Below are 21,349 nucleotides of genomic sequence, written 5' to 3' on the forward strand. Positions count from 1 at the left end.
CTTAAAACTATATTATGTCATAGGATGCCCTGCCTTGGAAGAGTTACGCTGGAGTTCATTTTGATTTGCAAGGGAGATAGGCCATTACAAAACATGCAAAAGATTCACTTATTCCAGTTAGCCCACAAATTGCTTGATACAGGTAGTCCTCGACTTACAATAGTTCGTTTAGTGACCATTCAAAGTTACAATGGCCCTGGCCCTGAAAAAAAGTGACTTATGAACGCTTTTCACATGACCATTGCAATATCCCTAGGATCACTGGTGGAATTCAGCCAGTTTGGGCCAGTTCAGGCGAACTGGTAGTTAAATTGCTGGCTAGCCCCGCCCCTCCCCACCCCGCCCCTTCCAGGAGTCCCCACACACTCCATTTTGGCTCCCAGGTAAGTGCAAGGAGGCCTAGTAGGCCCAAAATGAGGTGTGGGGGTGCAGTGCGTCCCCACCCCATGGCCTGTTTTTGCTCCCAGTAGGGTTCAGGGAGGCCTACTAGGCCCAAAACGGGGGTGGGGGGGGCGGCATGTCCCCCCCGGCCTGTTTTTGCTCCCAGGGGGTGCAGGAGGTCAAGTGCGCCTGTCACACCCCCTGGCCACAACCACCATGGCCACAACCACTCAGCCGGTCATTAGGGCAGAGAACCAGTTGTTAAATTGAATCCCACCACTGTCTAGGACCACATGACCACAATTCAGATGCTTGGCAACCAACTCATATTTCTGTTGGTTGCAGTGTCTTGGGGTGATCACCTTGTGTGACTTTCTGACAAGCAAAATCAATGGGGAAGCCAGACTGAACTTAACAACTGTAGTGATTCACTTAACAAATGCATCAAAAACGGTCATAAAGGGGGAGGGGGAAACTCACTTAACAAATGTCTCACTTAGCAACAGACATTTTGGGCTCAATTGTGATTGTTAAGTTGAGGAGTACCTGTATTTGTTAGCCTGGTTAAACTTTCTCCAAAAAAAGTGACATATTTTAAATGGATGCTATTAAGGGCTTCCTTTTCTACTACTTCTGAATTCTCCTTCACAGTATAAAGGCAGCAGCTCAGCTTCTCCACATATTTCATATGCTCTGTAATGAACAAAAGCCTCAAGCTCCTGATTCCAAAACCCAACAAGTGTTTCAAGTGGTTGCAAGCAGAAACATCTACAGAAAAGATTGTGTCAATATTGAAAGCATCAGATCCTATGAAAGCCTCTGACTTCAGCAATCTAACAATAAACTCACACCTACAGCTCTAAAAGGGTCAAACAAACAGTAAAAATAGCTGCTTGTACACAGGTAGCACGGAGCATCTTGCAGTGCTAAATGGATTTACTCAGAACAGAGAAACATACGTGAAAATATTTTATTTCAAAGTTAAGTGCATCCGATACAGAATGGACATTTAAAAAAAAAAAAATGGTTATGATTATTCATTGATGGAAACAGCTTGCCATGGCATGTATTTTTATTTATTTATTAAACTTTCTAAACCACCCCACTAGCTGAAACATTCTGCGCTGTTTAAAATAAAGTACGCTGCAATAATATTTTTGAATAAAAATACATACAATCAAATAAAATGCAAACTAAAAAGATAGGAAGCTGCAGGCATTCATTTGAAAATTATAACCACATGAACTAAATCATAAGTAAAAAACAATTCACAAGTCTTTGTCAGGTGCTGAATGATGCTAATGTGAGAGTAAGTTAAGTTCTCTCGGGAGGAGTTGCGTTAATGGAGCAATACCAGAGGTGGTATTCAGCCAGTTCTGGCAGGTTCTGGAGAACCAGTAGTGGAAATTTTGAGTAGTTCAGAGAACCAGTAAATACCGTCTCTGGTTGGCCCCGCCCCCATCTATTCGTTGCCTCCCGAGTTTCAGCTGATAGGCTGGGTCTTCTTTTGTTATTCTGCACAGGAGAACGGAGCTGGAAAGCAGGTTAGTGGGGTGGGGAGGGAATGGGGATTTTACAGTATCCTTACCCTGGAGTGGAGTGGAAATGGGGATTTTACAATATCCTTCCCCTGCCATGCCCACCAAGCCATGCCACGCCCACAGAACCAGTAGTAAAAAAATTTGGATACCACCACTGAGCAACACTACAGAAAAAGCTCTTCCTCTTGCGAAGATCACCTCATTTTTTAGGGGAAGGGGATCTGGAAGAGGGTTTCATTAGATAAACTCAAGGTCTGGAAAGGTACTTCTTTGGTAATCTGGTCCTAAACTGTGAAGAGTTTTAAAGCTCAAGGCCAAAACGTTGAGTCAGAAACGGACCAGCAGTGACTGTAAATGGTAAAGAACTAGCATAATATATTTTTATCAGCCAGTCACAATGTGCATTCCACGTTGAACTATTCAAAGTTCTTAGACCATTTTCAAACACAGATTCATTTCCAACACATTGAAATAATCCACTCAGACGTTACTCAAAAGTGCGAATATCTTTGTCCATGTAAAGTCACAGTTGGTAAACCATCCAAAGGTGATAAAAAGCACCCTGAGCCAAGACCACCTGGACTTCTAATGAAACTGATGGATCTAGGAGCAGACCTAAACTACGAACTTGTTCATTTCAAACAAGTATAGGCCTCTCCAGGACAGGCAGGCAACCACTCAAATCCACCGCCCACAATCAATATCTTCATCTCGTCTGCACCGAGTCTCAGTATGTTTGTCCTCATCCAGTCCATTATTGAGCTGGAACGTAATCTGGATTTACAAAGGCTTTCCAGAGGGCAAAGAGGCAGTGGAGCTTGGAAAGTTTGGTTGACAAAAAAAAAAAAAAAAAGGATTAAAAAGTTACACCCTGACTATTCCCAGAGTAAATCTGTAGTTCAGTGGTGAAATTCAATTTTTTTTACTATTGGTTCTGTGGGCGTGGGTTGGTGGGCGTGGTAGGGAAAGGATACTGCAAAATCCCCATTCCCTCCCTACTCCTGGGGGAAGGATATTGCAAAATCTCCATTCCCACCCCACTCTGGGGCCAGTCAGAGGTGGTATTTGCCAAATCTCCGAACTACTCAAAATTTCTGCTACTGGTTCTCCAGAATCTGTCAGAATCTGCTGGATTTCACCCCTGATGCCAGGGCTTTTTAAGTGTTCTCCTTTCCCCACTGCTTTATATGTATGGTGGAGGTATATATTTATGTATGTATGTAGCATGTGTATATGTCTGTTACATATGTGCTTTACTCTGGCAAGATTTTGCCTATAGGTGAAAAATAAAGGAAATTACTCTTAAGTAACCCCATGTGTCATACAAATATTCTATAAAACCATAGGAGTTTTTGATTTCCTTCAGATATGCTGGACACTTATTTCTATTAGAGAGATGGAAGTTGGCATCCAACACATTTGGAAAAAAATGTAACTTCGAAACAGCAGCTTTGCATTACATTATTTCAGACAATTATTTGGTGATGAAAGAAAGCTGCTTCTTGCTCATACTCTTCTTCAAGTCAAGCCCGCTGTGACACACAAATTCTATAGGGCTTAGGTGTCATAGACAGTCCATATACTGGTGTTATATCTAGCTGTTCTTCAAGTAGCTTTTCCAATCTCAGCTGCTGCAAGATAGTAGTGAGGATAACAAAGATCTCATTGCGGGCTACTTCTTCTCCCAAACATTTTCGGAGCCCCATTCCAAAGATCAGAACTTTTTCAATCAAGCTCTTGTTGAGTTCACCATTTTCATTCAAAAATCTCTGTGGTTTAAATACGTCAGGGTCTATCCACAGGTTTCTGGAAGGAATAAATGAGTGTAGAAATAAAAAGAGGAAAACTAAAATACGATAAAAAAATGGAAAGAGTTCATATAGCCACCAGCATATTTCAATTCATTTCAAAAATTAAATCCGCCAGCCATCTATATCACTTGACCGCTATCTGAGAAAAAGAAAAGCAACACCCTCACGGTTGTCTATCAGAAGGGAAATGATAAAATGTGCAAGACTATGTCATAATCAACACTGTGATTTATGAATTTGTATTGCAACTCAAGTACATAATTGTGACATTTACATAACGTCATCTGTGCTCATCTATAGTGAATATTAAAGGTCTTGTTAGGAGAAGAACTAAACAGCATTACTACCAAGGATACAATACATAAATCCATGTTTCCTAACTTTATGCTCAACATATGAAGCTTGGGCAAAGGGTAGTCTAAATCGGGGTCTCCAACCTTGGCAACTTTAAGACTTATGAACTTCAACTCCCACAGTTCCTCAGCCAGCAAAGCTGGCTGAGGAATTCTGGGAGTTGAAGTCCACAAGTCTTAAAGGTGCCAAGGTTGGAGACCCCTGGTCTAAATGATCTCTAAAAATCAACCATCACAGAATGAGAGTGGCCTAGTCACAACTTCAAGGGTCATCTAAAAGCCTTTGAACATGGCTCTCTTATTTGCAGAACTTGAGTTGTCCAGAAATTTGCTCCCTACAATTTCTTTCTCATATAGAAAAGGGACACTGAATTATTCAGGAAAATATATGTTTTTAAAAGAATTGCTTAAAGGAGCTTCAAAAGATGAATGTATCTGTACTCCAATGGGTTACAGAATAATCTGAGAAAATACATTTGGTATGCTTTAAGGTAGGCTGAATTTGATTTCGGTGAAGAAGCTGTGAAGTTGTTGCAATTTACTGAGCAAAATGGCTAGTGTCATCATCTGGAATTTAATACAAATATCTGTACAGCCATCCACCGGGGTGCCAGATGTACTACCCTTGGGACATCTTTTAACTATTAATATCAGACTGTCCACACACGACGTTCAGGCCATTAAGTCCTCAGAATTGTTTAAATTTATAGTCATTTCCTGCAAGTATAGGATCCATTCTTTTTTCCAAATCAACCAAGTGTTGATTGCTTTGGAGATTCAGGAATTGGTTGTCTAAGTCTGATATTATGGGCTGAGAGTGAGTGAATGGGCCAAAGTCACCTAGTCAATTTTCATGACTAAGGCAGGATTAGAATTTATGGTCTCCTGATTTCTAGCCTGGTACCTTAACTACTAGACCAAACCGGCTCTCAATACATTTGTAACTAATATAAGGGGGGGGAAGCACAGTAACAAGTCTAATATCGTCATCATCATCATCATCATCATCATCATCATCTTTATTCATTAAATATGAAACTCAGTCAACTGAACATTCAAAAATGCATCACAAATACCACTGACTGGTGCTAATGGTTGATACGGGTTGCTGCCAGCATCCTAGGTGGTATTATTATTATTATTATTATTATTATTATTATTATTATTATTATTATTATTATTTTCTTCTAATACTTACTCATCATGATTAACTTGATACATATTAATGAAGATACAGGTATTTTGTGGAATATAATACCCATTGAGAAGAGTGTCTTTGGTAGTACTAAAAAATATTAAAAATAAAACAGCATTTAGTCCAACATGGTGACCCTGGATTAGCACAATCTTTTAACATTCTTCCACACTGTTTTCAAACATGTGAACAAAATAACCTTGCATAAATGTAGGAAGACATGTATTTTCCCACTGGAGATAAGGTCCTAACCCTTTCTAGTTTTTTATCATATTGTAAGCCACCTAGTCTCTGTAATGGTGACATGGATGGCATATAAATGTAATTTTTTAATTGATATTTCATTTTGTAAAGCATTTATTGAAATAAAAATTATAGCATATTTCTCTCCTTGCCATGGTTACTGCATTCTGTAAAAATTCAATAATAGCAAATACTGTTCATCTAGTATCTCTTTCCCTTTCTTTGACAATATAAAATCTCACATTATAGGGGATTTTTGTGTCAATGCCACATAGATGTCAAATTACAGTACTAGCAGAAGCTGCCTACAGTATAAACAACCCATTCTTCAATTCTCCTTCTCACCAGTGAGGTATAGTGAATGGAATAAAAGAGCTGTGTCTGAAGACTTCATTGATGAAAGCTTCTGTATAATGCAAGTCTTTTCGGTCTTCAAACTTTGGAGGCCTTAGCCCAATCTTTCCATCTTCAAAAATATATAAAACAGAACTTATTTAACACAAACTATTTCATAACAGCAATCTTCAATCTTTATATTACAAAGGAATCAATTTGATATATCAATTCGGCAAAGGGGGTAGTCATTATTCCCATTAAGTCTGAATATGTAATTATAGTGATTGATACAAGTGGTATGTTGCAAATTATGTCATTTGCAAGTTGAGATCATTACCCGAATGGAACTATTATCTGCATCGTTTTGCAAGCTGAAATTGCTCCAAAAACTTGCTCTATTGGAGTTGAAATTCATTTAATGGAAGCCGAGTAAACTACTGTTTCACAGCATGGTATTTTCTATTTATTTTAAAATAACACAAAAGCGTTACCAATTTCTTCTTGAATTTTCATCTGAATTTCTGGGTTGTTTATCAGGTACAGAAAAATCCATTGCAAACATGATGAGAGTGTCCCGAAACCTGGGAAAGAAAGGAAGCAACATTAGAATTGCAGCAACATTAGAACTTTGTAGCTGAAACCTGGGCACTGAAGCTTATAACCGACATGTACATTAATTGTGTTGGATATGTTAGCTGTCTTGAGTTATTTGTAAAAATAATAATGCGGATACAAATAAATAAATAAAGTAATTAAATAAATATCTAAAAACCTGGAGGACAGATTCCGTATGAAACTGATTTTTCCAAATCAGAAATCTATTATTAGTTTTTTCTAAGTCAAGTTTTTTTATTTATATATAAGTATTTTGAATATAGTGTATTGTCCGGGCATTTCATTTTACAGAAGGAAAAAAGAAAAAGTAATAGATATACTGATAATAATAATAATAATAATAATAATAATAATAATAATAATAATAATAATAATAATAATAGATCTTGTGGGACTTTAGGATTCAGACTGACAGGCACTTGGTCCACAACACACCTGACATAACAATAGTTGAAAAGAAAAAAGTATGGTTCATTGACATTGCAATACCTGGTGATGCACGGATTGAAGATAAGCAGCAAGAAAAAATCACAAAGTACCAGGACTTGCAAATTGAAGTTGAGCGACTGTGGAAAAAGAAATCATGTGTTGTCCCGATTGTAATTGGAGCCCTTGGAGCAATACCCAAAGGGCTACCCCACTATTTAGAAATTCTAAATTTGCCAGACTTGAACATTTTGACTCTACAAAAAACCACCTTACTCGGAACATCTTACATCCTCCGACGATACCTTAACAGTTCCTAGGTCCTTGGTTAGGACTCGAGCTGCTGAGCTATTAACCAGCCTCAAAGGCTATGAATCTCACTAAAGATTAACTAATAATAATAATAATAATAATAATAATAATAATAATAATACACATGATTCTAACCATATTTATAATTATATTAGCTAATTTATGATCTTATTAATTATATTAGCATATTTATAGTTACAGTTTAAACAACATTCATATTTTACTTACACATAATAATGCTCTTTCTTCATCTAATTGCTACCTCTTATCTCTAACCATTGATAAAACCTATTCCACGTTAAATAATACTCTGTATCTTCTTTATCTTTTATTTTCAATGTCAATCTATCCATTGTGGCACAGTCCAATATTTTCTGAATTATATTTTCATCTGGTGGGGTATTCTCATTTTTCCAGTATTGTGCAGATACAATTCTCACTGCTGTCAATACATGTAGCATTAAATATATAGTCCCTTTGTCATAGCTTTCTGGTATTATACCTAACAAAAATATTTCTGGCTTTAAATCTATATGCTACTTAATCATGTTTTCCAACCATGTATTTATTTTCATCCAATATTTTCTTGCTTTCATACATGTCCCCCACATATGATAAGTACCTAGAGTCTGATTGCATTTCCAACATTTGGCAGACATTTTTGCTGTTGTTAAACAGCATTTGCTAATTGTTAAACATTTTGCTAATCTTGCCAGTGGCAAATCCCACCTATAAAACATTTTATAAAGATTTTTCTTATATGCAGTGGCCATTGTCAGTTTGTAATTTCTATCCCAAAGTTTTTGCCATTTATCTAGTTCTATAGTTCTATAGTATAGCCAAAATTTTTGCCCACACTATCATTGTTTCTTTAACTTGTTCATCTTCCATTTTAAAGCTTAGTAGGTAATTGTATAATTTTCTTATCAGTTTTTCATCTGTCCCTGATAACATCTTATCAAGTGTTGTTGGTTCTTTATAGAAACTCCATGTTTCTCGTATCTCGATTGTATTTGCAAGTGTGGGCACCATGCTAAATCCACACCTTTTTTGTAGTTCCTGTCTGGTTTTAAGTTCCCCTTTCTCATTTAAAATGTCTTTATAGCATACAATTTTTTCCAAGTTAACAACATTTGGATGTATCAATAGAAATCTATTATTTTTGGTAGCTCACTTTTGCAGTTTAGCTAACAGTCAATATTTCAACATGGAACAGAGTAGCATGTATTAATAAAATTGCCTAGAAATCATACAAATAAATGAATAGTATCATTCATTCATTCTTGAATTCCCAGGTCTGTCCATGACCTTGACTGGTACTGCAAACTTAAAACAAGATGGTAGAAAACAACCATAGAAATAAAAATATTGATCATTCAAGTACCAAAACCTACATTGCTCACAACTTCGAGCATCCCACCCATAACAAGGCCTGAAACAAAGGCCATTTTTTTAAAACAGCATTTAAAGATGAACAAGGTGGGAGCCGTGGGAATCTTTCCGGGGAAAATTGTTTCAAAGGGAAGGTTCCCCTGTCTCTCCCGACAGAGAAGGCCTGTCATCCGCGATCCACTAGGTAACGTGACTTAATTGAATGGACCTGCTTCTAGTCCACACAATTGGAATAAACATTGCAGGAAGACATTAAAGGAGACAGAGTGGTCTTCAGACACCTAGTTCATATGCTATGTAGACCCTGGACTTTATAAGTAATGATCAGCACCAGTACATAACATCTCTTGGGTTTCTCTGATAAAAATACCTCTGCATTCCTCTACAGATCCCTAACCCAGACTCTTACAAACCTCCAGAGTTGGAAAAGGCCTGGACAGCACTCCTTAATTGCCCCAGATTTGAGATATAATCAGGAGTCATTAGCATATTAATGATTCCTGACCCTGAACTGATGGTTGACCTTCCTAGTGCTCTCATACAGATGTTGAACAAAAGTGGAGGATGTGTCAGACCTGCCATACCTTAAACCTCTAAACAGAAACGATCCTTGACTCCATTTGTTGGGAATAGTATAGTTTATTAGAGGTCAAGTGTATTGCAGTATTGCAAACCAAGAACTGAGAATCGTGCACCAAAATCCCTAAGTTCTACTTTTCCCTCCCTTAACTCTCTCATTGTCCACCCCATTGTAACCAATCAGGTTCAGGCAAGATGTTTTCATAATGCTTAGCCCAAACTCGGGTTTGGTATGTGGCTCCCTCCTTCTTCCAGCTGGGTGACCTTGAGGCTGCGCCTTGAAGAGATGCAGCACTTACTTTCGTTTTCCCCAAGACTTCCCCCCTTCATTTCCCCACCCCATAGTTCCTAGCAGCCTGTCACTGCATAGCAGCGAAGCACAAACAAGCATAAGGTGGCAGCTGACAGGGTGTCAAATTCTTAGACCCCTTGAAAATTGGGAGCCTCCGGCCTCCCTCCAACAAATGCTAATTGGAATCAACCATGGGGAAAGAAGAACATCATAAAACTGTGCCCTCCATTCCCACTCCCTGTAACCTGACCAAAATGATACCATGGTTGATGGTTTTAAAAGCCATTGTGACATCAAGAAGAACAAGGATGATAGCACATCAAGTGTAACTAACGCTGTCTGTATTCTGGATCCCAACTGAAACATAATGGAAAAGAATCCAGATAATCCACTTCCTCCAGGAACATCTGAAAACCACAACCCAATCACATTTTCAACAACCTTCCAAAAAGGTTGTTTGTCCAGGATGTTAAGGTTCATCAATGATCTTTTGAGGAGGGAGCATATCACCACCTCTTTAAAGGCCAATGGAAAAACCACCTAAAAGGCTACTGTCCCAAACACATATCGCTTCCCAGCAGCCTTCACAAACTGGAAAGGACCAGGTTCTTCTAAGGTGGCCAGATGCACAGTACCAAGGTTCTTCTACTTTCTCAGGAATTACAGGGTCAAGTTCTTCCCAGATAACCAAGCATGGCTGTGTGTCAGACACCTTGACCAACCCAGTTGGAGTTTAAGTTTAGGCAAATTTGAGTCAGACGCTTAGAATATTCTTCACAGTGGCTCAAAGGATGGTCCACAGACTTATCCCTGCCCAACAAGGAGCAAGTCACCCTGGTTAGCTATCAACAAATGCAATAGAAGGGTAGAAATAACTATGTTTCATCAGCCTCAAGCTCTTAACACCATGCTGTAACATACATGCTAAATGAAGAAGTGAATTAGACTATGTTCAGTTCAGGGATAGGTTCTGCTTACCTTTACTACCGGTTTGCAACAGGGCCACACGCGCACTTCTGATGATGTCGGGGTTGGCAGGCGGAGCCTCCCACCGGTTTTACTACCGGTTCTATAGAACCGGTCCGAACCGGGGGCAACCCACCACTGGTTCAGTTGCAATCACAGAACAAGTAGTCCTCAACGTACAATTGAGTCCAAAATTTATGCTGTTAAGTGAGACATTTGTTAAGACCTTTCTGGCCACAGTTGTTAAGTGAATGACTGCAGTTGTTAAGTTAGTAACATGGCTGTTAAATGAATCTAGCTTCCCCATTGACTTTGCTTGTCAGAAAGTCACAAAAGCTATTCACATGACCCTAGGACACCGCGACCATCACAAATATGAAAAAGTTGCCAAGCATCCAATGTTGATCATCTGACCATGGGGATGCTACAAGGGTCGTAGTTGTGAAAAATGGTCGTAAGTCACTTTTTTCAGTGCCGTTGTAACTTTGAACATTCACTAAATGAACTGTTGTAAGTCGAGGACTACCTGTATGACGTCCATTCATTATAACTTCATATAAGGTTTGGATATATGAATCAGACTAGAGATTGTTACAGAGACAGACTGGTGTCAGTCATTCTTCATTTGAATTTCATCACTCTGAAATTGTTGCTCTGTTGCTTGCTAAACCCAGCAAGAAGAATTTTGTGTGTGTGTGTGTGTGTGTGTGTCCTTATAATTCTTTCACATCTTCTCTGTCGAAAAGAGGATCACACCAAAAGACACCTTAACTTAAAGTGTGGGGGGGAGGGGGGAATAATACTTACCAGCTCCAAAGATATCATTGACAGTAATTATTATTTTTTCATTTGATAAGGTTACAATTTTCTCATCTGCTTTTCTTTCATTGCTAACATTAATTAAGGCATCGGTGATGTCTCTGAGAACGTTCTAAAGGAAGCAAACAAAATATAGGATGCTATTTTCATCTAAAGTTCTCACACTATACACTCTGTAAACTGTAATTTGTTTAATTCTATACTGAGAGAATTTACATTATTTTTCCTATAACTCAAATGTAGGCCTTTAGAATACAAAGAGAAGTTCTTTTGGGGAAAAAACAAATATAATACAAAAATAAATTAATCAAGAGCCATGAAGAGTTACGGGCTAAGAAAAAGCAAGCTAAAAACATAGAGGTGGTCCTTGTTTACTGATGACTCATTCGGTGATCATTCTAATTGACAACAGGGAGATTTATGATTGGTCCTTATAGTTGCAGCCATCATTGTGTCCCCATAGTCACATGATTGCTATTTGGGCACTGGCTGGCAATTACAATGATCAGAGCATCCTATGATCATAAGATCATCACTTGCAACCTTCAGTGCCGGCTTCTGACAAGTAAAGTCAATAGGGAAGCCAACCGGAGATCATAAATGGCGATCAGATGACATGCTTAATGGTGGACTTGCTTAATAATTGAAACCAGAACTGCCACAATTGCCACCATAAGTTGCCGCAGTCACGTGACATTGCACTTTATGACGGCATTGCTTAGCAACAGAGTTGCTGGTCCCAATTATTGTTGCTATGCGAGGACTACCGGTAGAACCTCTAAGCATAAGATGGAAGTATAAGTGTCAAGGAATCGCACAGCAGGTGTTCAAATGAAGCCAGAGACACTGAAACAAACTTGTAGTTTTATATAAATAAATATATTTAACATCTATATTCACAGCAGACAAGATAGTCAGGAACATCATGAGGTAAATCATTAAGTAAATCTCAGAACATCATACAGAGCACACAGAAGAAAAAAGGCGGGGAAAAGGGAAACTCCCCCTTCTCACCCAGCAACCAATCATAACGTAGATTGCCTCATGCAGGAACCCGCACTCTCCAACCAAACAACTACAACTGTGTGTTCTGGCCCATTATACACTTTACTGTTCAAGCTATTAAATTAAATATCTTAACAGTAAGCAATACAGAAACATTTTCAATTCCCACTGTTAAATGCTTACCTTATCATACGTGGCATAATGGTCTTCCACATGTTGTGCCACAAAGTTGTTGAACTTTCCATAAAACGCGCGGGCAACCGTCGCAGCAGGAAGTGGAAGATAACGAAGGCACGGGATGAAGTCAGCGGGATTGAAGACGCTTGAGGCTTTTATAAGATCATGACTCATTTGGATCACACTCAGAAATTCTTCATCACTGTGGCCGTACCTCTTGCCAAAACACAGGGCACAGACTACATTAGCCACAGTGCAGGTTGTCACCGCAACGGGATCAAAGCTCCCTTTCTTGGAGAGTTCTAAAAAAGTTTTCACCAGTTCGGATGCCTCAGCGCAAACATGCTCTTCTAGAAGACAAGAGCAAGTGGAGGACTTGGCTTCAGATTTGGCCAGTGATCTCAATGCCTTGGCAGCAACCTTTTTCTGCAGCTTCCAACTCTCTCCAAACTTCACCGAAAATGTTAAGCTCTCGCCATTGGCAAAAAAAGAAAAAGTGTGCATATCGGGCCGGCCAGCAAAACTTTCTCCATCCCTCAGCAGGACATGTCTGGCAGCATCCAGGCCATTAACAACCACAACAGGAACCCTTCCAAGCTGTATCTGAAACACATCTCCATATTTCTTTCTCATCTGATCGAAGAAAACATAAGGATGATCTCCAAGCTGAAGAAGATTCCCCAATATAGGAAGTGACCAAGGTCCTGGTGGGTATGGTTGTTTGTTCTTTGTTAACATTCGTACATAAATGAATACTGACATCACAGTACATAAAGCAATCATGATCCCTGAAAAGGAAACTTCCTCAATTGCAAAACTCATTTTCAGAAAGGATCTGCAAAGGAAAATGCCAGGAATTGAATAAGCCATTGATTAATTCTACCATGGTTTTGCACAAGTGATTGATGTATCATGTTAAGCCGCAAGCAATGTTGAAAACCACAGTAGATAGGTTTATAGCTTGTATTAAATCCAAAATCAACAAAAGACACTTAGTCCAATGTGGCAACTCAACATTTGACATTAGAGGGCAAGCAAGGTCAACTCTTTGCAAAAGAAAATTTCAACCAGGAACGGCAAACCGGGTAGAAGGGCATTATTAACATCAAGAAGAATTAATCTAAGAAAGTGTTCAGCTAAAGCAAAAACAGAACATAAAGCAACTATTTGGAGGAAAACACAAAGTAATTTTTTTTTTTGCAACTAAAATACTACTTGCAATTGGATTTCAATTTAATCTGCATTTTCTAGGCGTCTTGGAGACTATGAAGATATGAATATAAGGCATTAACCACTTGCACAAATGGCAATATTTGAGCTGATCCAAACTTCAAAATTTTAGATGTTTGTGCCTCTAAAACTAGAACTGTTTATTAGCATCATTCCTTTCTTCTGATACAAAATTCCTGAAAGACATTTTTGGCTTTTTTCCTGGAAAACTGGGAAGGATTAGGAGTGATTTTCAGACAGAAGAATTCTGGACAACATCCTGCTTGCAAAAGGTTTCACAACATAAACAATTTTTTAAATTTCCATCTCATATACAAGCAGCAAGAAATCTCCCTTCTAAAAAGAACTTAAGGATAAAACTCCGTAGAATTTACATCCACCAAAACGTTTTCCTCTCATGCTAATATGAAAGAATGGAAATAAAGTTGGCCATTTTCATAAACTGTGCTTATAATGAATTTTGAGGGGGACATGTTTGAAAGTAAAACAAATACACTATTGTCAAACGACTTTGCATTAGCTTTGCACTACCAACATTCGCAAGATTAAATTCAAAAGAGAAAAAGGAGCATTTTTAAGCATGACTCGGGCTATTGCCATTATAAATATCGCTGGTGCCAGCCTAGCTGACATTACACATGAGAATAGGACATGAGTTTTGCTTTCTTTGCTTTCATTGTTTTTTTATTATTGCAAAACCAAACTTTATTGCTTTTATTACTATTATATACAGGCACAACATATCTCTAAGAACTGAAGAAGCTAGTTGAGTAAATTTGGTTTCAAACCAAAATGAAAAGAAGTCCAGTTACCATGATTGAACCTCCAATTCTAAGTTCAATATATTTTCTAAAATACGATTTTAAAAGTAAACAGCGCTAGGACCTAGAATGCGTGTAGCTTGTCCTCATTCAGAAGACTTCCTCCCGTTCCAGCCCTTCACAAGTTCTTAGGTCGCTCTTTCTCAGGAAGTAAAAAGAAACCTCTACCTAGTCCTTTTTCATCCTCCTGATGAAAGACGAATCAAATGAAGCCCAACTATCTATCAATCATCTTCCAAAAACTGAACGTTTGACGCTTGGAAGAAGGGACACTGGCGCGCCTGCCATCATCTGGGCAACCCTGCAAAGCTGGAGGCGTGAAAAAGAAATCTCCTTTTACTGTCTAAAGACTTTTTTGATCGGATTTATCGAAAGAAATCCTTCTCCGTCCCCTTTTTTTTAATTGCCTTTCCTAACCACATGCGGTTCACCCCGGAGTCAAAAGCCTGGCGGGACACCGAGCAGAAGCGCCCAGCCAGGAAAACCCCACAGGGGCACCGAGGAACCCCGATCCCGCCCTGCCCGAGGACACCATTCCCCAAACTCACGTGTCTCAAGACGCAGCACGAGTTGCGAATGCTGCCTCTTCTCGGCGTTGCGCGATCGCCCCGCTTCTTTTGCGTCCGGCGGGGGCTCAGCGTCCCTTGCGCAACTCTTCCTGCGTGGGACTTTGCCGGCGGCGGCGCAGAACGACCCACCGGGGTGGCTCTCGGCGCCCCGTCGACTGTCGCCTTGCCCCCCCCCCCCACATCCCTGTTAGTGTGATTGCTGGCTGGACCCAGCCCGAACTCGGGAAAAGTCCACCCTTGTGTAACAGTCGAAGAGATGACGCTGGAATTGGTTGCGATCGTATTCTTGAGCATGTGAAGAGATTTATTTCTCTCTCCGTGGTTAGGTCTTCTGGTAAGCTTCACGTCCTCTGTATGTAGGTTAGACTGGGAAGTCAAGAAACATCCTGAAATGACATGCTGTATGTAGAGGAAAGGATGCGAGGGCCCTGGAACCTTTTTTTCCTCCTATTTTCTGTTTCATGTGAACAGATGATTAAAAAAAATATTATGCTATCCCAAGAGGTCCTTCTGCAAGAAAAACTGTCCCTTACTAAGCGAATTCCTGAATTAATCACAGAATTTAAGTTTACAATAAAGAAAGTCCAGTTGCCTTTTGAAGAAGCACCTTTGGGATAACCATGACTTGGATGACTGAGAATCTCTATAGACAAGAGTTTTCCCTTCGCTGTGTAAACACTGTGTGTTGCATCACAACTTCCATCCTTCCCAGCAACAAATATAGATGGGCAATACAAAAGTGAGTCTACAATATTTTGTGACCAAGAAAGCGAAGACTAGTTTCCAAGAAAATTGCTTCCCCATGCCCCCTCTTTTGTCAATTCTGTGCAGGTTAAAGCTTTTTCTGCTCTCCTGTAGTTTCCAGATCCTTCAAATGCTGTTTGAAGGCTTCTGCTCTTCTGCCATTGAGAACCAGGATCAAAAATCTCAGTCTTCCTCTGACTAGCTGTAACCCTTCAGTAACAAAAAAAATTCCTTTTATTCATTCCACATTAAAAGAAATTAAAATAAATTACTTGTGCACAAACACATTATATTCACATCTTTTCCTTCACACTGCATTAATTTGTTGGGCTGGCTGTAAAGGGTGGCATATAAATCAAATAAATAAATAAATAAATAAATAAATAAATAAATAAATAAATAAATAAATAAATAAATAATATCCTTATGCAGGAGGAACTGAAAAAATCCTCAAAGCATCTTTCCCCTTGAAAGACTTGCTAGCCCAACTGTGATCTGGGAAGCAGAGTAGCAAGGATTTAGCAAGACAAATGTTAAAGGGCACCACACCTGGTTATAACTATGCTATAACTAGGAGGAGGAGGAGGTGGTAGATGAGGAGGAGAAGGAGAAGGAGAAACCAAATCCAGTCTGAACAGCTGGCTGATTGTGCAACAAACCATAATAATGATGATGATCAGGCTTTGTACCCATGTTTGAAAGACCTGGCTCTGGGGAGAAGCCTAATGCTGGGAAATATGGAAGGAAAAAGAAGAAGAAGACTAGCAGCAAGATGGATTGAATCACAATGGTGATGAGTGCATCATTGGAAGACCTCATTTACCAGGACATATCATCATGGAGAAAATCTGTCTCTGTGGTTGCTAAGAATTAATAAGTAAACGGCACATACCCAATGAAATGAATCAATATACAATCAAAAGTATTTTTACTGGGGTGTTGCATAACTTGTGAAGTTTTTCACAGTCAAGATAGCAATAGCAATAGCACTTAGACTTATATACCTCTTCACAGTGCTTTACCCTCCCTAAGCGGTTTACAGAGTCAGTTTATTGCCCCCCAATCTGGGTCCTCATTTTACTGACGTTGGAAGGATGGAAGGCTGAGTCAACCTCAAGCCAGTGAAAGTCAAATTCCTGGCAGTGAGTTAGCCTGTAATACTGTATTCTAACCACTGTGCCACCATGGCTCTCTCATGTTTATAAGTCCACCATAATAAAACGACCCTTTATGTTTTTCACATTTGCAGCAGTGATCAGAAATGCCTTTATACATCTTAGACAGTTTCTTGGTATCATATACCAATGGTGTATCATTTTTAAAAAATAGAGTTTTCCCCCAACTGCATTACTTCTGTGTTTTATGGCATATAATAAACACCCTTTTTCTGCAACTAGGATATATTTTCAGTAAATGGCTGAATCTCTTGAAACAACCAAACTGGCAAGGCAGATGATCAATAGCATCCTAGCCTTAACAAGGTCTAGAGATCAATGGGTACATTTGATCTCCGGATTACATTGAATATTTAACAATATATTATGGACTCTACTATGAATAATGTATGCTTACTATTAAACATTAAACTTCAATATCTGTCTGATCAATGAGCATAAAAAAAGATTAACACTGATCTACTGATATCTTGAATATGTTTTCATATTATTTGCCAGACCGATTGCCCAGGACAATTCCTGATTGTTTCAGGACAAGTTATTATGGAACAACCAATACAGAAAGGTTTTCAAGAACCCAAGAAAGACAAATGGTGTTTGGATTCACATTTTAATAAAAAATTATTATATAATAATATATAATAATATTATTACAAAAGCCAGCTTTATTTGGAACAAATTACATCCTGTGATGATACATTTAACGTCATCAAACATCCACATCAGAGGTGGGTTTCAGCAGGTTCTGACCAGTTCTGGAGAATCGGTAGCGGACATTTTGAGTAGTTTGGAGAACCGGTAGTAAAAATTCTGACTGGCCCCGCCCCCATCTATTTTCTGTCTCCCAAGTCCCAGCTGATTGGGAGGAAATGGGGATTTTGCAGTAACCTTCCCCTGGATTGGGGAGGGAATGGAGATTTTACAGTATCCTGCCACGCCCACCAAGCCACGCCCACATAACCAGTAGTAAAAAAATTTGAAACCCACCACTGATCCACATCTGCCTATCGCAGTCCTTGGAAAGACTTGAGCCGTCCCATCTGGTCAAATAGGGAGGGCATGCACTGCATCCCATAGGTCAGGAGCTTCGACTGGCAGATATAGAAGGAGGGCCTTCTTACCTGCTACCTCCACCTTAGGGAATATTTTACACCCTACCTCACCCCAGAGGTGAGGTGAACCTTGGCTTTGCCAATTAGCATGGGGATCTAAAAGTAGGATGGAGCCCTGAGGGTGGCTGCTAGCCTAAAAATATTCCCACTGCCCTATTAACCTCCTAGCCTTGGATTTTAACCTGATTTATTTTTACCTGTTAGTTTTATCTTGTCTTTAATCCTCTTTTAAGCTATGCTTTGATTCATGCATTTATGGTTTTATTATGTCATTGTAAACTGCCCAGAGTCAATTAGGTTTAGGAAATTAATAAATAAAATAGAAGAAATAAATAAAATAAAATATCAGTCAAGCGACAGAGCCAATGCAGCTGGATTCTACCATACTTTCAATATGATGACCTAGCTCAGCCTTTCCAAATCTGGTGCCTTATATCAAGGTGTTGGGCCAGAGTTCTTATCTAAGCAATTAAGAGTTTGGGAGATTAATGATTGAAACACAACTGGATGGCTTACATAGGAACAGATGGATTGCTGTGGCATTACTTTGTTCTGCTCGGTCTAGATAAATCAGCAGCTGTCTTTTCCAAAACAAGTTCTAATGGGACTCCAGTATTTCATGCAAAGCTCGCTTGGCCTATGTGCCCAAAGATGGCTCAGGGTCAGTATTTCCTTCTTTTCTGCCCAGACAAACTATCACCAAATACAGACTTTTCTAGAATACGACCTAGAAAGAGAAAATCTTGATCAAAAGTAAGCATTGGTAAAAAATGAGTGGCTGTCTGAAAAATAAAAATCAGATTTCAGGAATGATGCATAAAACAAACACTTCCTTCTCAATGGAAAAAAAATGATTTTAAATCTAATTATTTCATTGTTTATTTTCAGTGAAATGGTGATATTTTATATTTTATTTATTTATTTATTTATGAGATTTATATGCCGCCCTATCTCCAGCCGAACTCAGGGCGGCTCACAACAGTAAAAAAATCTAATGAAAAAGTTAAAAAGAAATTAAATCCAAATCTCATAATTTAACAGTTAAAAGTGCAATTAAGACTAACAAGTTAAAAATTAAGACCCCATCAGTCCAGGCCAGCCAAATGAAACAGCCACTTTTTCAGGTCGTGACGGAAAGAGCAGAGGTCGGGGGCCACCCGGAGCTCCAGGGGCAGTTGATTCCAAAGGGTAGGTGCACCCATAGAGAAAGCTCTCCCCCTGGGGGTAGCCAGCTGACACTGTCTGGCCGACGGCACCCTGAGAACACCCCCTCTGTGGGAACGCACCAGGCGATGGGCAGCTGTTGCTGGCTGCAGATGGCCCTCCAAATATATTTTATAGAGGTTGCATCATTATTTTACTTGATAAACAAGTGAGCATCTAATTATCAAAAGTAAACGATCTATTACCGTGTTTCCCTGAAAATAAAACCCTACCTTATATATTTTTGAACCCCGAAATAAGCACTTGGCCTTATTTTCGGGGAGGTCTTATTATTTTGAGGCACATGGAGCAAGACAGGGCTTCTCTTGCGGTCTTATCTGATTTCCAGCTCTGTCTCCCTAACCCTAACCAGAGGAAATGGCAGGGACCAGCTGCGCGTGCGTTTAAATATTTTCGGGGAGGGGTTATTTTCAGGAAGGGCTTATTTTCAGGGGGGGATTTTAGCGCATGCGCTCAAAAGCCCAATTGGGCTTATTATCAGGGACTGTCTTATTTTAGGGGAAACCGGGTACTTGTTCAATCCTAATGATACATATTTTACTAGAGAATATTTAGAATAGTAATTTTTATCAGATTTGTTCCATTGTGTTTACTTCCTTTACTACATAAAAAATAATCTCAAAATATTTGGCCCATTTTATTATTAGAGAATAAGCACTCATTTGAGGAAATTATGGGACCACAGATTTCGAAGTCCCTGACAAATTTGCCTTCAGGTTTTTGTGACTGGGACTAGTATAGTAATTTTATTTTTTAAATCACTGATACATGTTTCTAGTATGTCCATGGTGAACTACAGTTCACAGCAGGGCCAGATATTGCTAGGAACTGTAAGTGAACAACATCTGGAAACCTACAAGTCCCCTTGCTTACTACCCACAAAAAATTCTCACCCTGAAAGTTTCTAACACTTTTTAGCCACCAGGAGGTGCAATTGAGATGCACTTCATTGTAGTATAGTCTTTTTTTCCCAGAATAGCAATTTTATCAGGTTTGCTTGTTGCATTTTCATTGATTTTCTTTATCTCTGTTTCTTCTATCTATATTTGTTCAGAAATTTACCAGCCATGATGTTAGTCTCTGTTAGGACTCACTCACTCATGTTTGGTCCTAGATGTGTATATCTCCTGTGAAATGCAGTTGTTTACATGTGTTCTTTCTCCCAAGTATTATATAGTTTTTGCTGATGTCGATATTCCTTTGGTCTATAGTTATGTCTAATTAGTTATAGCTAATAAATAAAATAAATAGTCCATTAGAACAGGGGTCTCCAACCTTGGCAACTTTAAGACTTGTGGACTTCAACTCCCAGAATTCCTCAGCCTGAGGAATTCTAGGAGTTGAAGTCCACAAGTCTTAAAGTTGCCAAGATTGGAGACCCCTCCGTTAGAACATAGCTATATACCTCTAATGGTGAGCTTTTGAAAGTTTTCTTCATCTTTCTTATGTATGTGAATAAAAAACATTGTGTTGCAGAAGTTACTACTGATACTCTGAAATTAGAGTAAACCTAGAATTAGCTAGATAATAGAAAGAATGAAATCATGCTAAAACTCCTACTTGTGCTGGTATTGGTATTACTATTGGTAGTAATTTATGAAAGGTTACCTATTATCTCCAACAACTACAGCAATATAGTTAATGATTAAGATGCTGGCTTTGAAGGATTGAGAGCCATAATCAAGTCCTACTCAATCACAGGCTTCAAAAGGCCCATCATTTTCTTTCAGTCCAACCTATCTCACAATGCTATTGCAAAGATAAAATAAGTGAACCTCCATCTCTATCCTAAATTCTCAATTGGGTACAAATATACTAAATGTGTCTCCACACCTAATCACTGATATTTTAATTGCACTGCTTTGTATACATTGACATATTCCATTGATTTCAGCTGGTACTTTCTTGTCCATTCTTCTACTGTAATTGCTCCCAAAAAGAGGTTTATCCCTCCCAATATAGATAAAAATCATAATAAATCAAAGATTACCTTAATCTAACACTAAGGTGAAAAGGTTAACAGGACTATAA

The 21,349-nt window shown here is 38.9% G+C and overlaps 1 protein-coding gene across 1 annotated transcript; it reads right to left on the bottom strand.

Annotated features, from left to right (window-relative positions):
• Nucleotides 1–1,339: 1,339 nt before the first annotated feature.
• On the bottom strand, nt 1,340–16,020 carry LOC117661440 (cytochrome P450 1A1-like). Its single transcript, XM_034410240.3, has 7 exons — nt 15,043–16,020; nt 12,450–13,278; nt 11,250–11,373; nt 6,352–6,441; nt 5,870–5,990; nt 5,285–5,371; nt 1,340–3,728 (listed from the first exon to the last, which is right to left on the bottom strand). Exons 2-7 carry the CDS (start codon nt 13,263–13,265, stop codon nt 3,446–3,448), a joined length of 1,521 nt encoding a protein of 506 aa, XP_034266131.2. The 5' UTR covers nt 13,266–13,278; nt 15,043–16,020; the 3' UTR covers nt 1,340–3,445.
• Between the last annotated feature and the right edge of the window lie 5,329 nt (nt 16,021–21,349).

This window comes from Pantherophis guttatus, chromosome 2 (assembly GCF_059756535.1).
Source record: "Pantherophis guttatus breed Tessera chromosome 2, ASM5975653v1, whole genome shotgun sequence".
Taxonomy (NCBI): domain Eukaryota; kingdom Metazoa; phylum Chordata; class Lepidosauria; order Squamata; family Colubridae; genus Pantherophis; species Pantherophis guttatus.

What these genes read in the sequence shown, in the direction of transcription:
- LOC117661440 (XM_034410240.3), bottom strand. Translation starts at nt 13,265, where the DNA reads ATGAGTTTTGCAATTGAGGAAGTTTCCTTTTCAGGGATCATGATTGCT. An exon ending in GAAAATTCAAGAAGAAATTG is followed by an intron (nt 5,991 to 6,351) that starts GTAACGCTTTTG and finishes ATATTTTTGAAG; the next exon opens with ATGGAAAGATTGGGCTAAGG. An exon ending in TATCAAGTTAATCATGATGA is followed by an intron (nt 3,729 to 5,284) that starts GTAAGTATTAGA and finishes TATTCCTTCCAG; the next exon opens with AAACCTGTGGATAGACCCTG.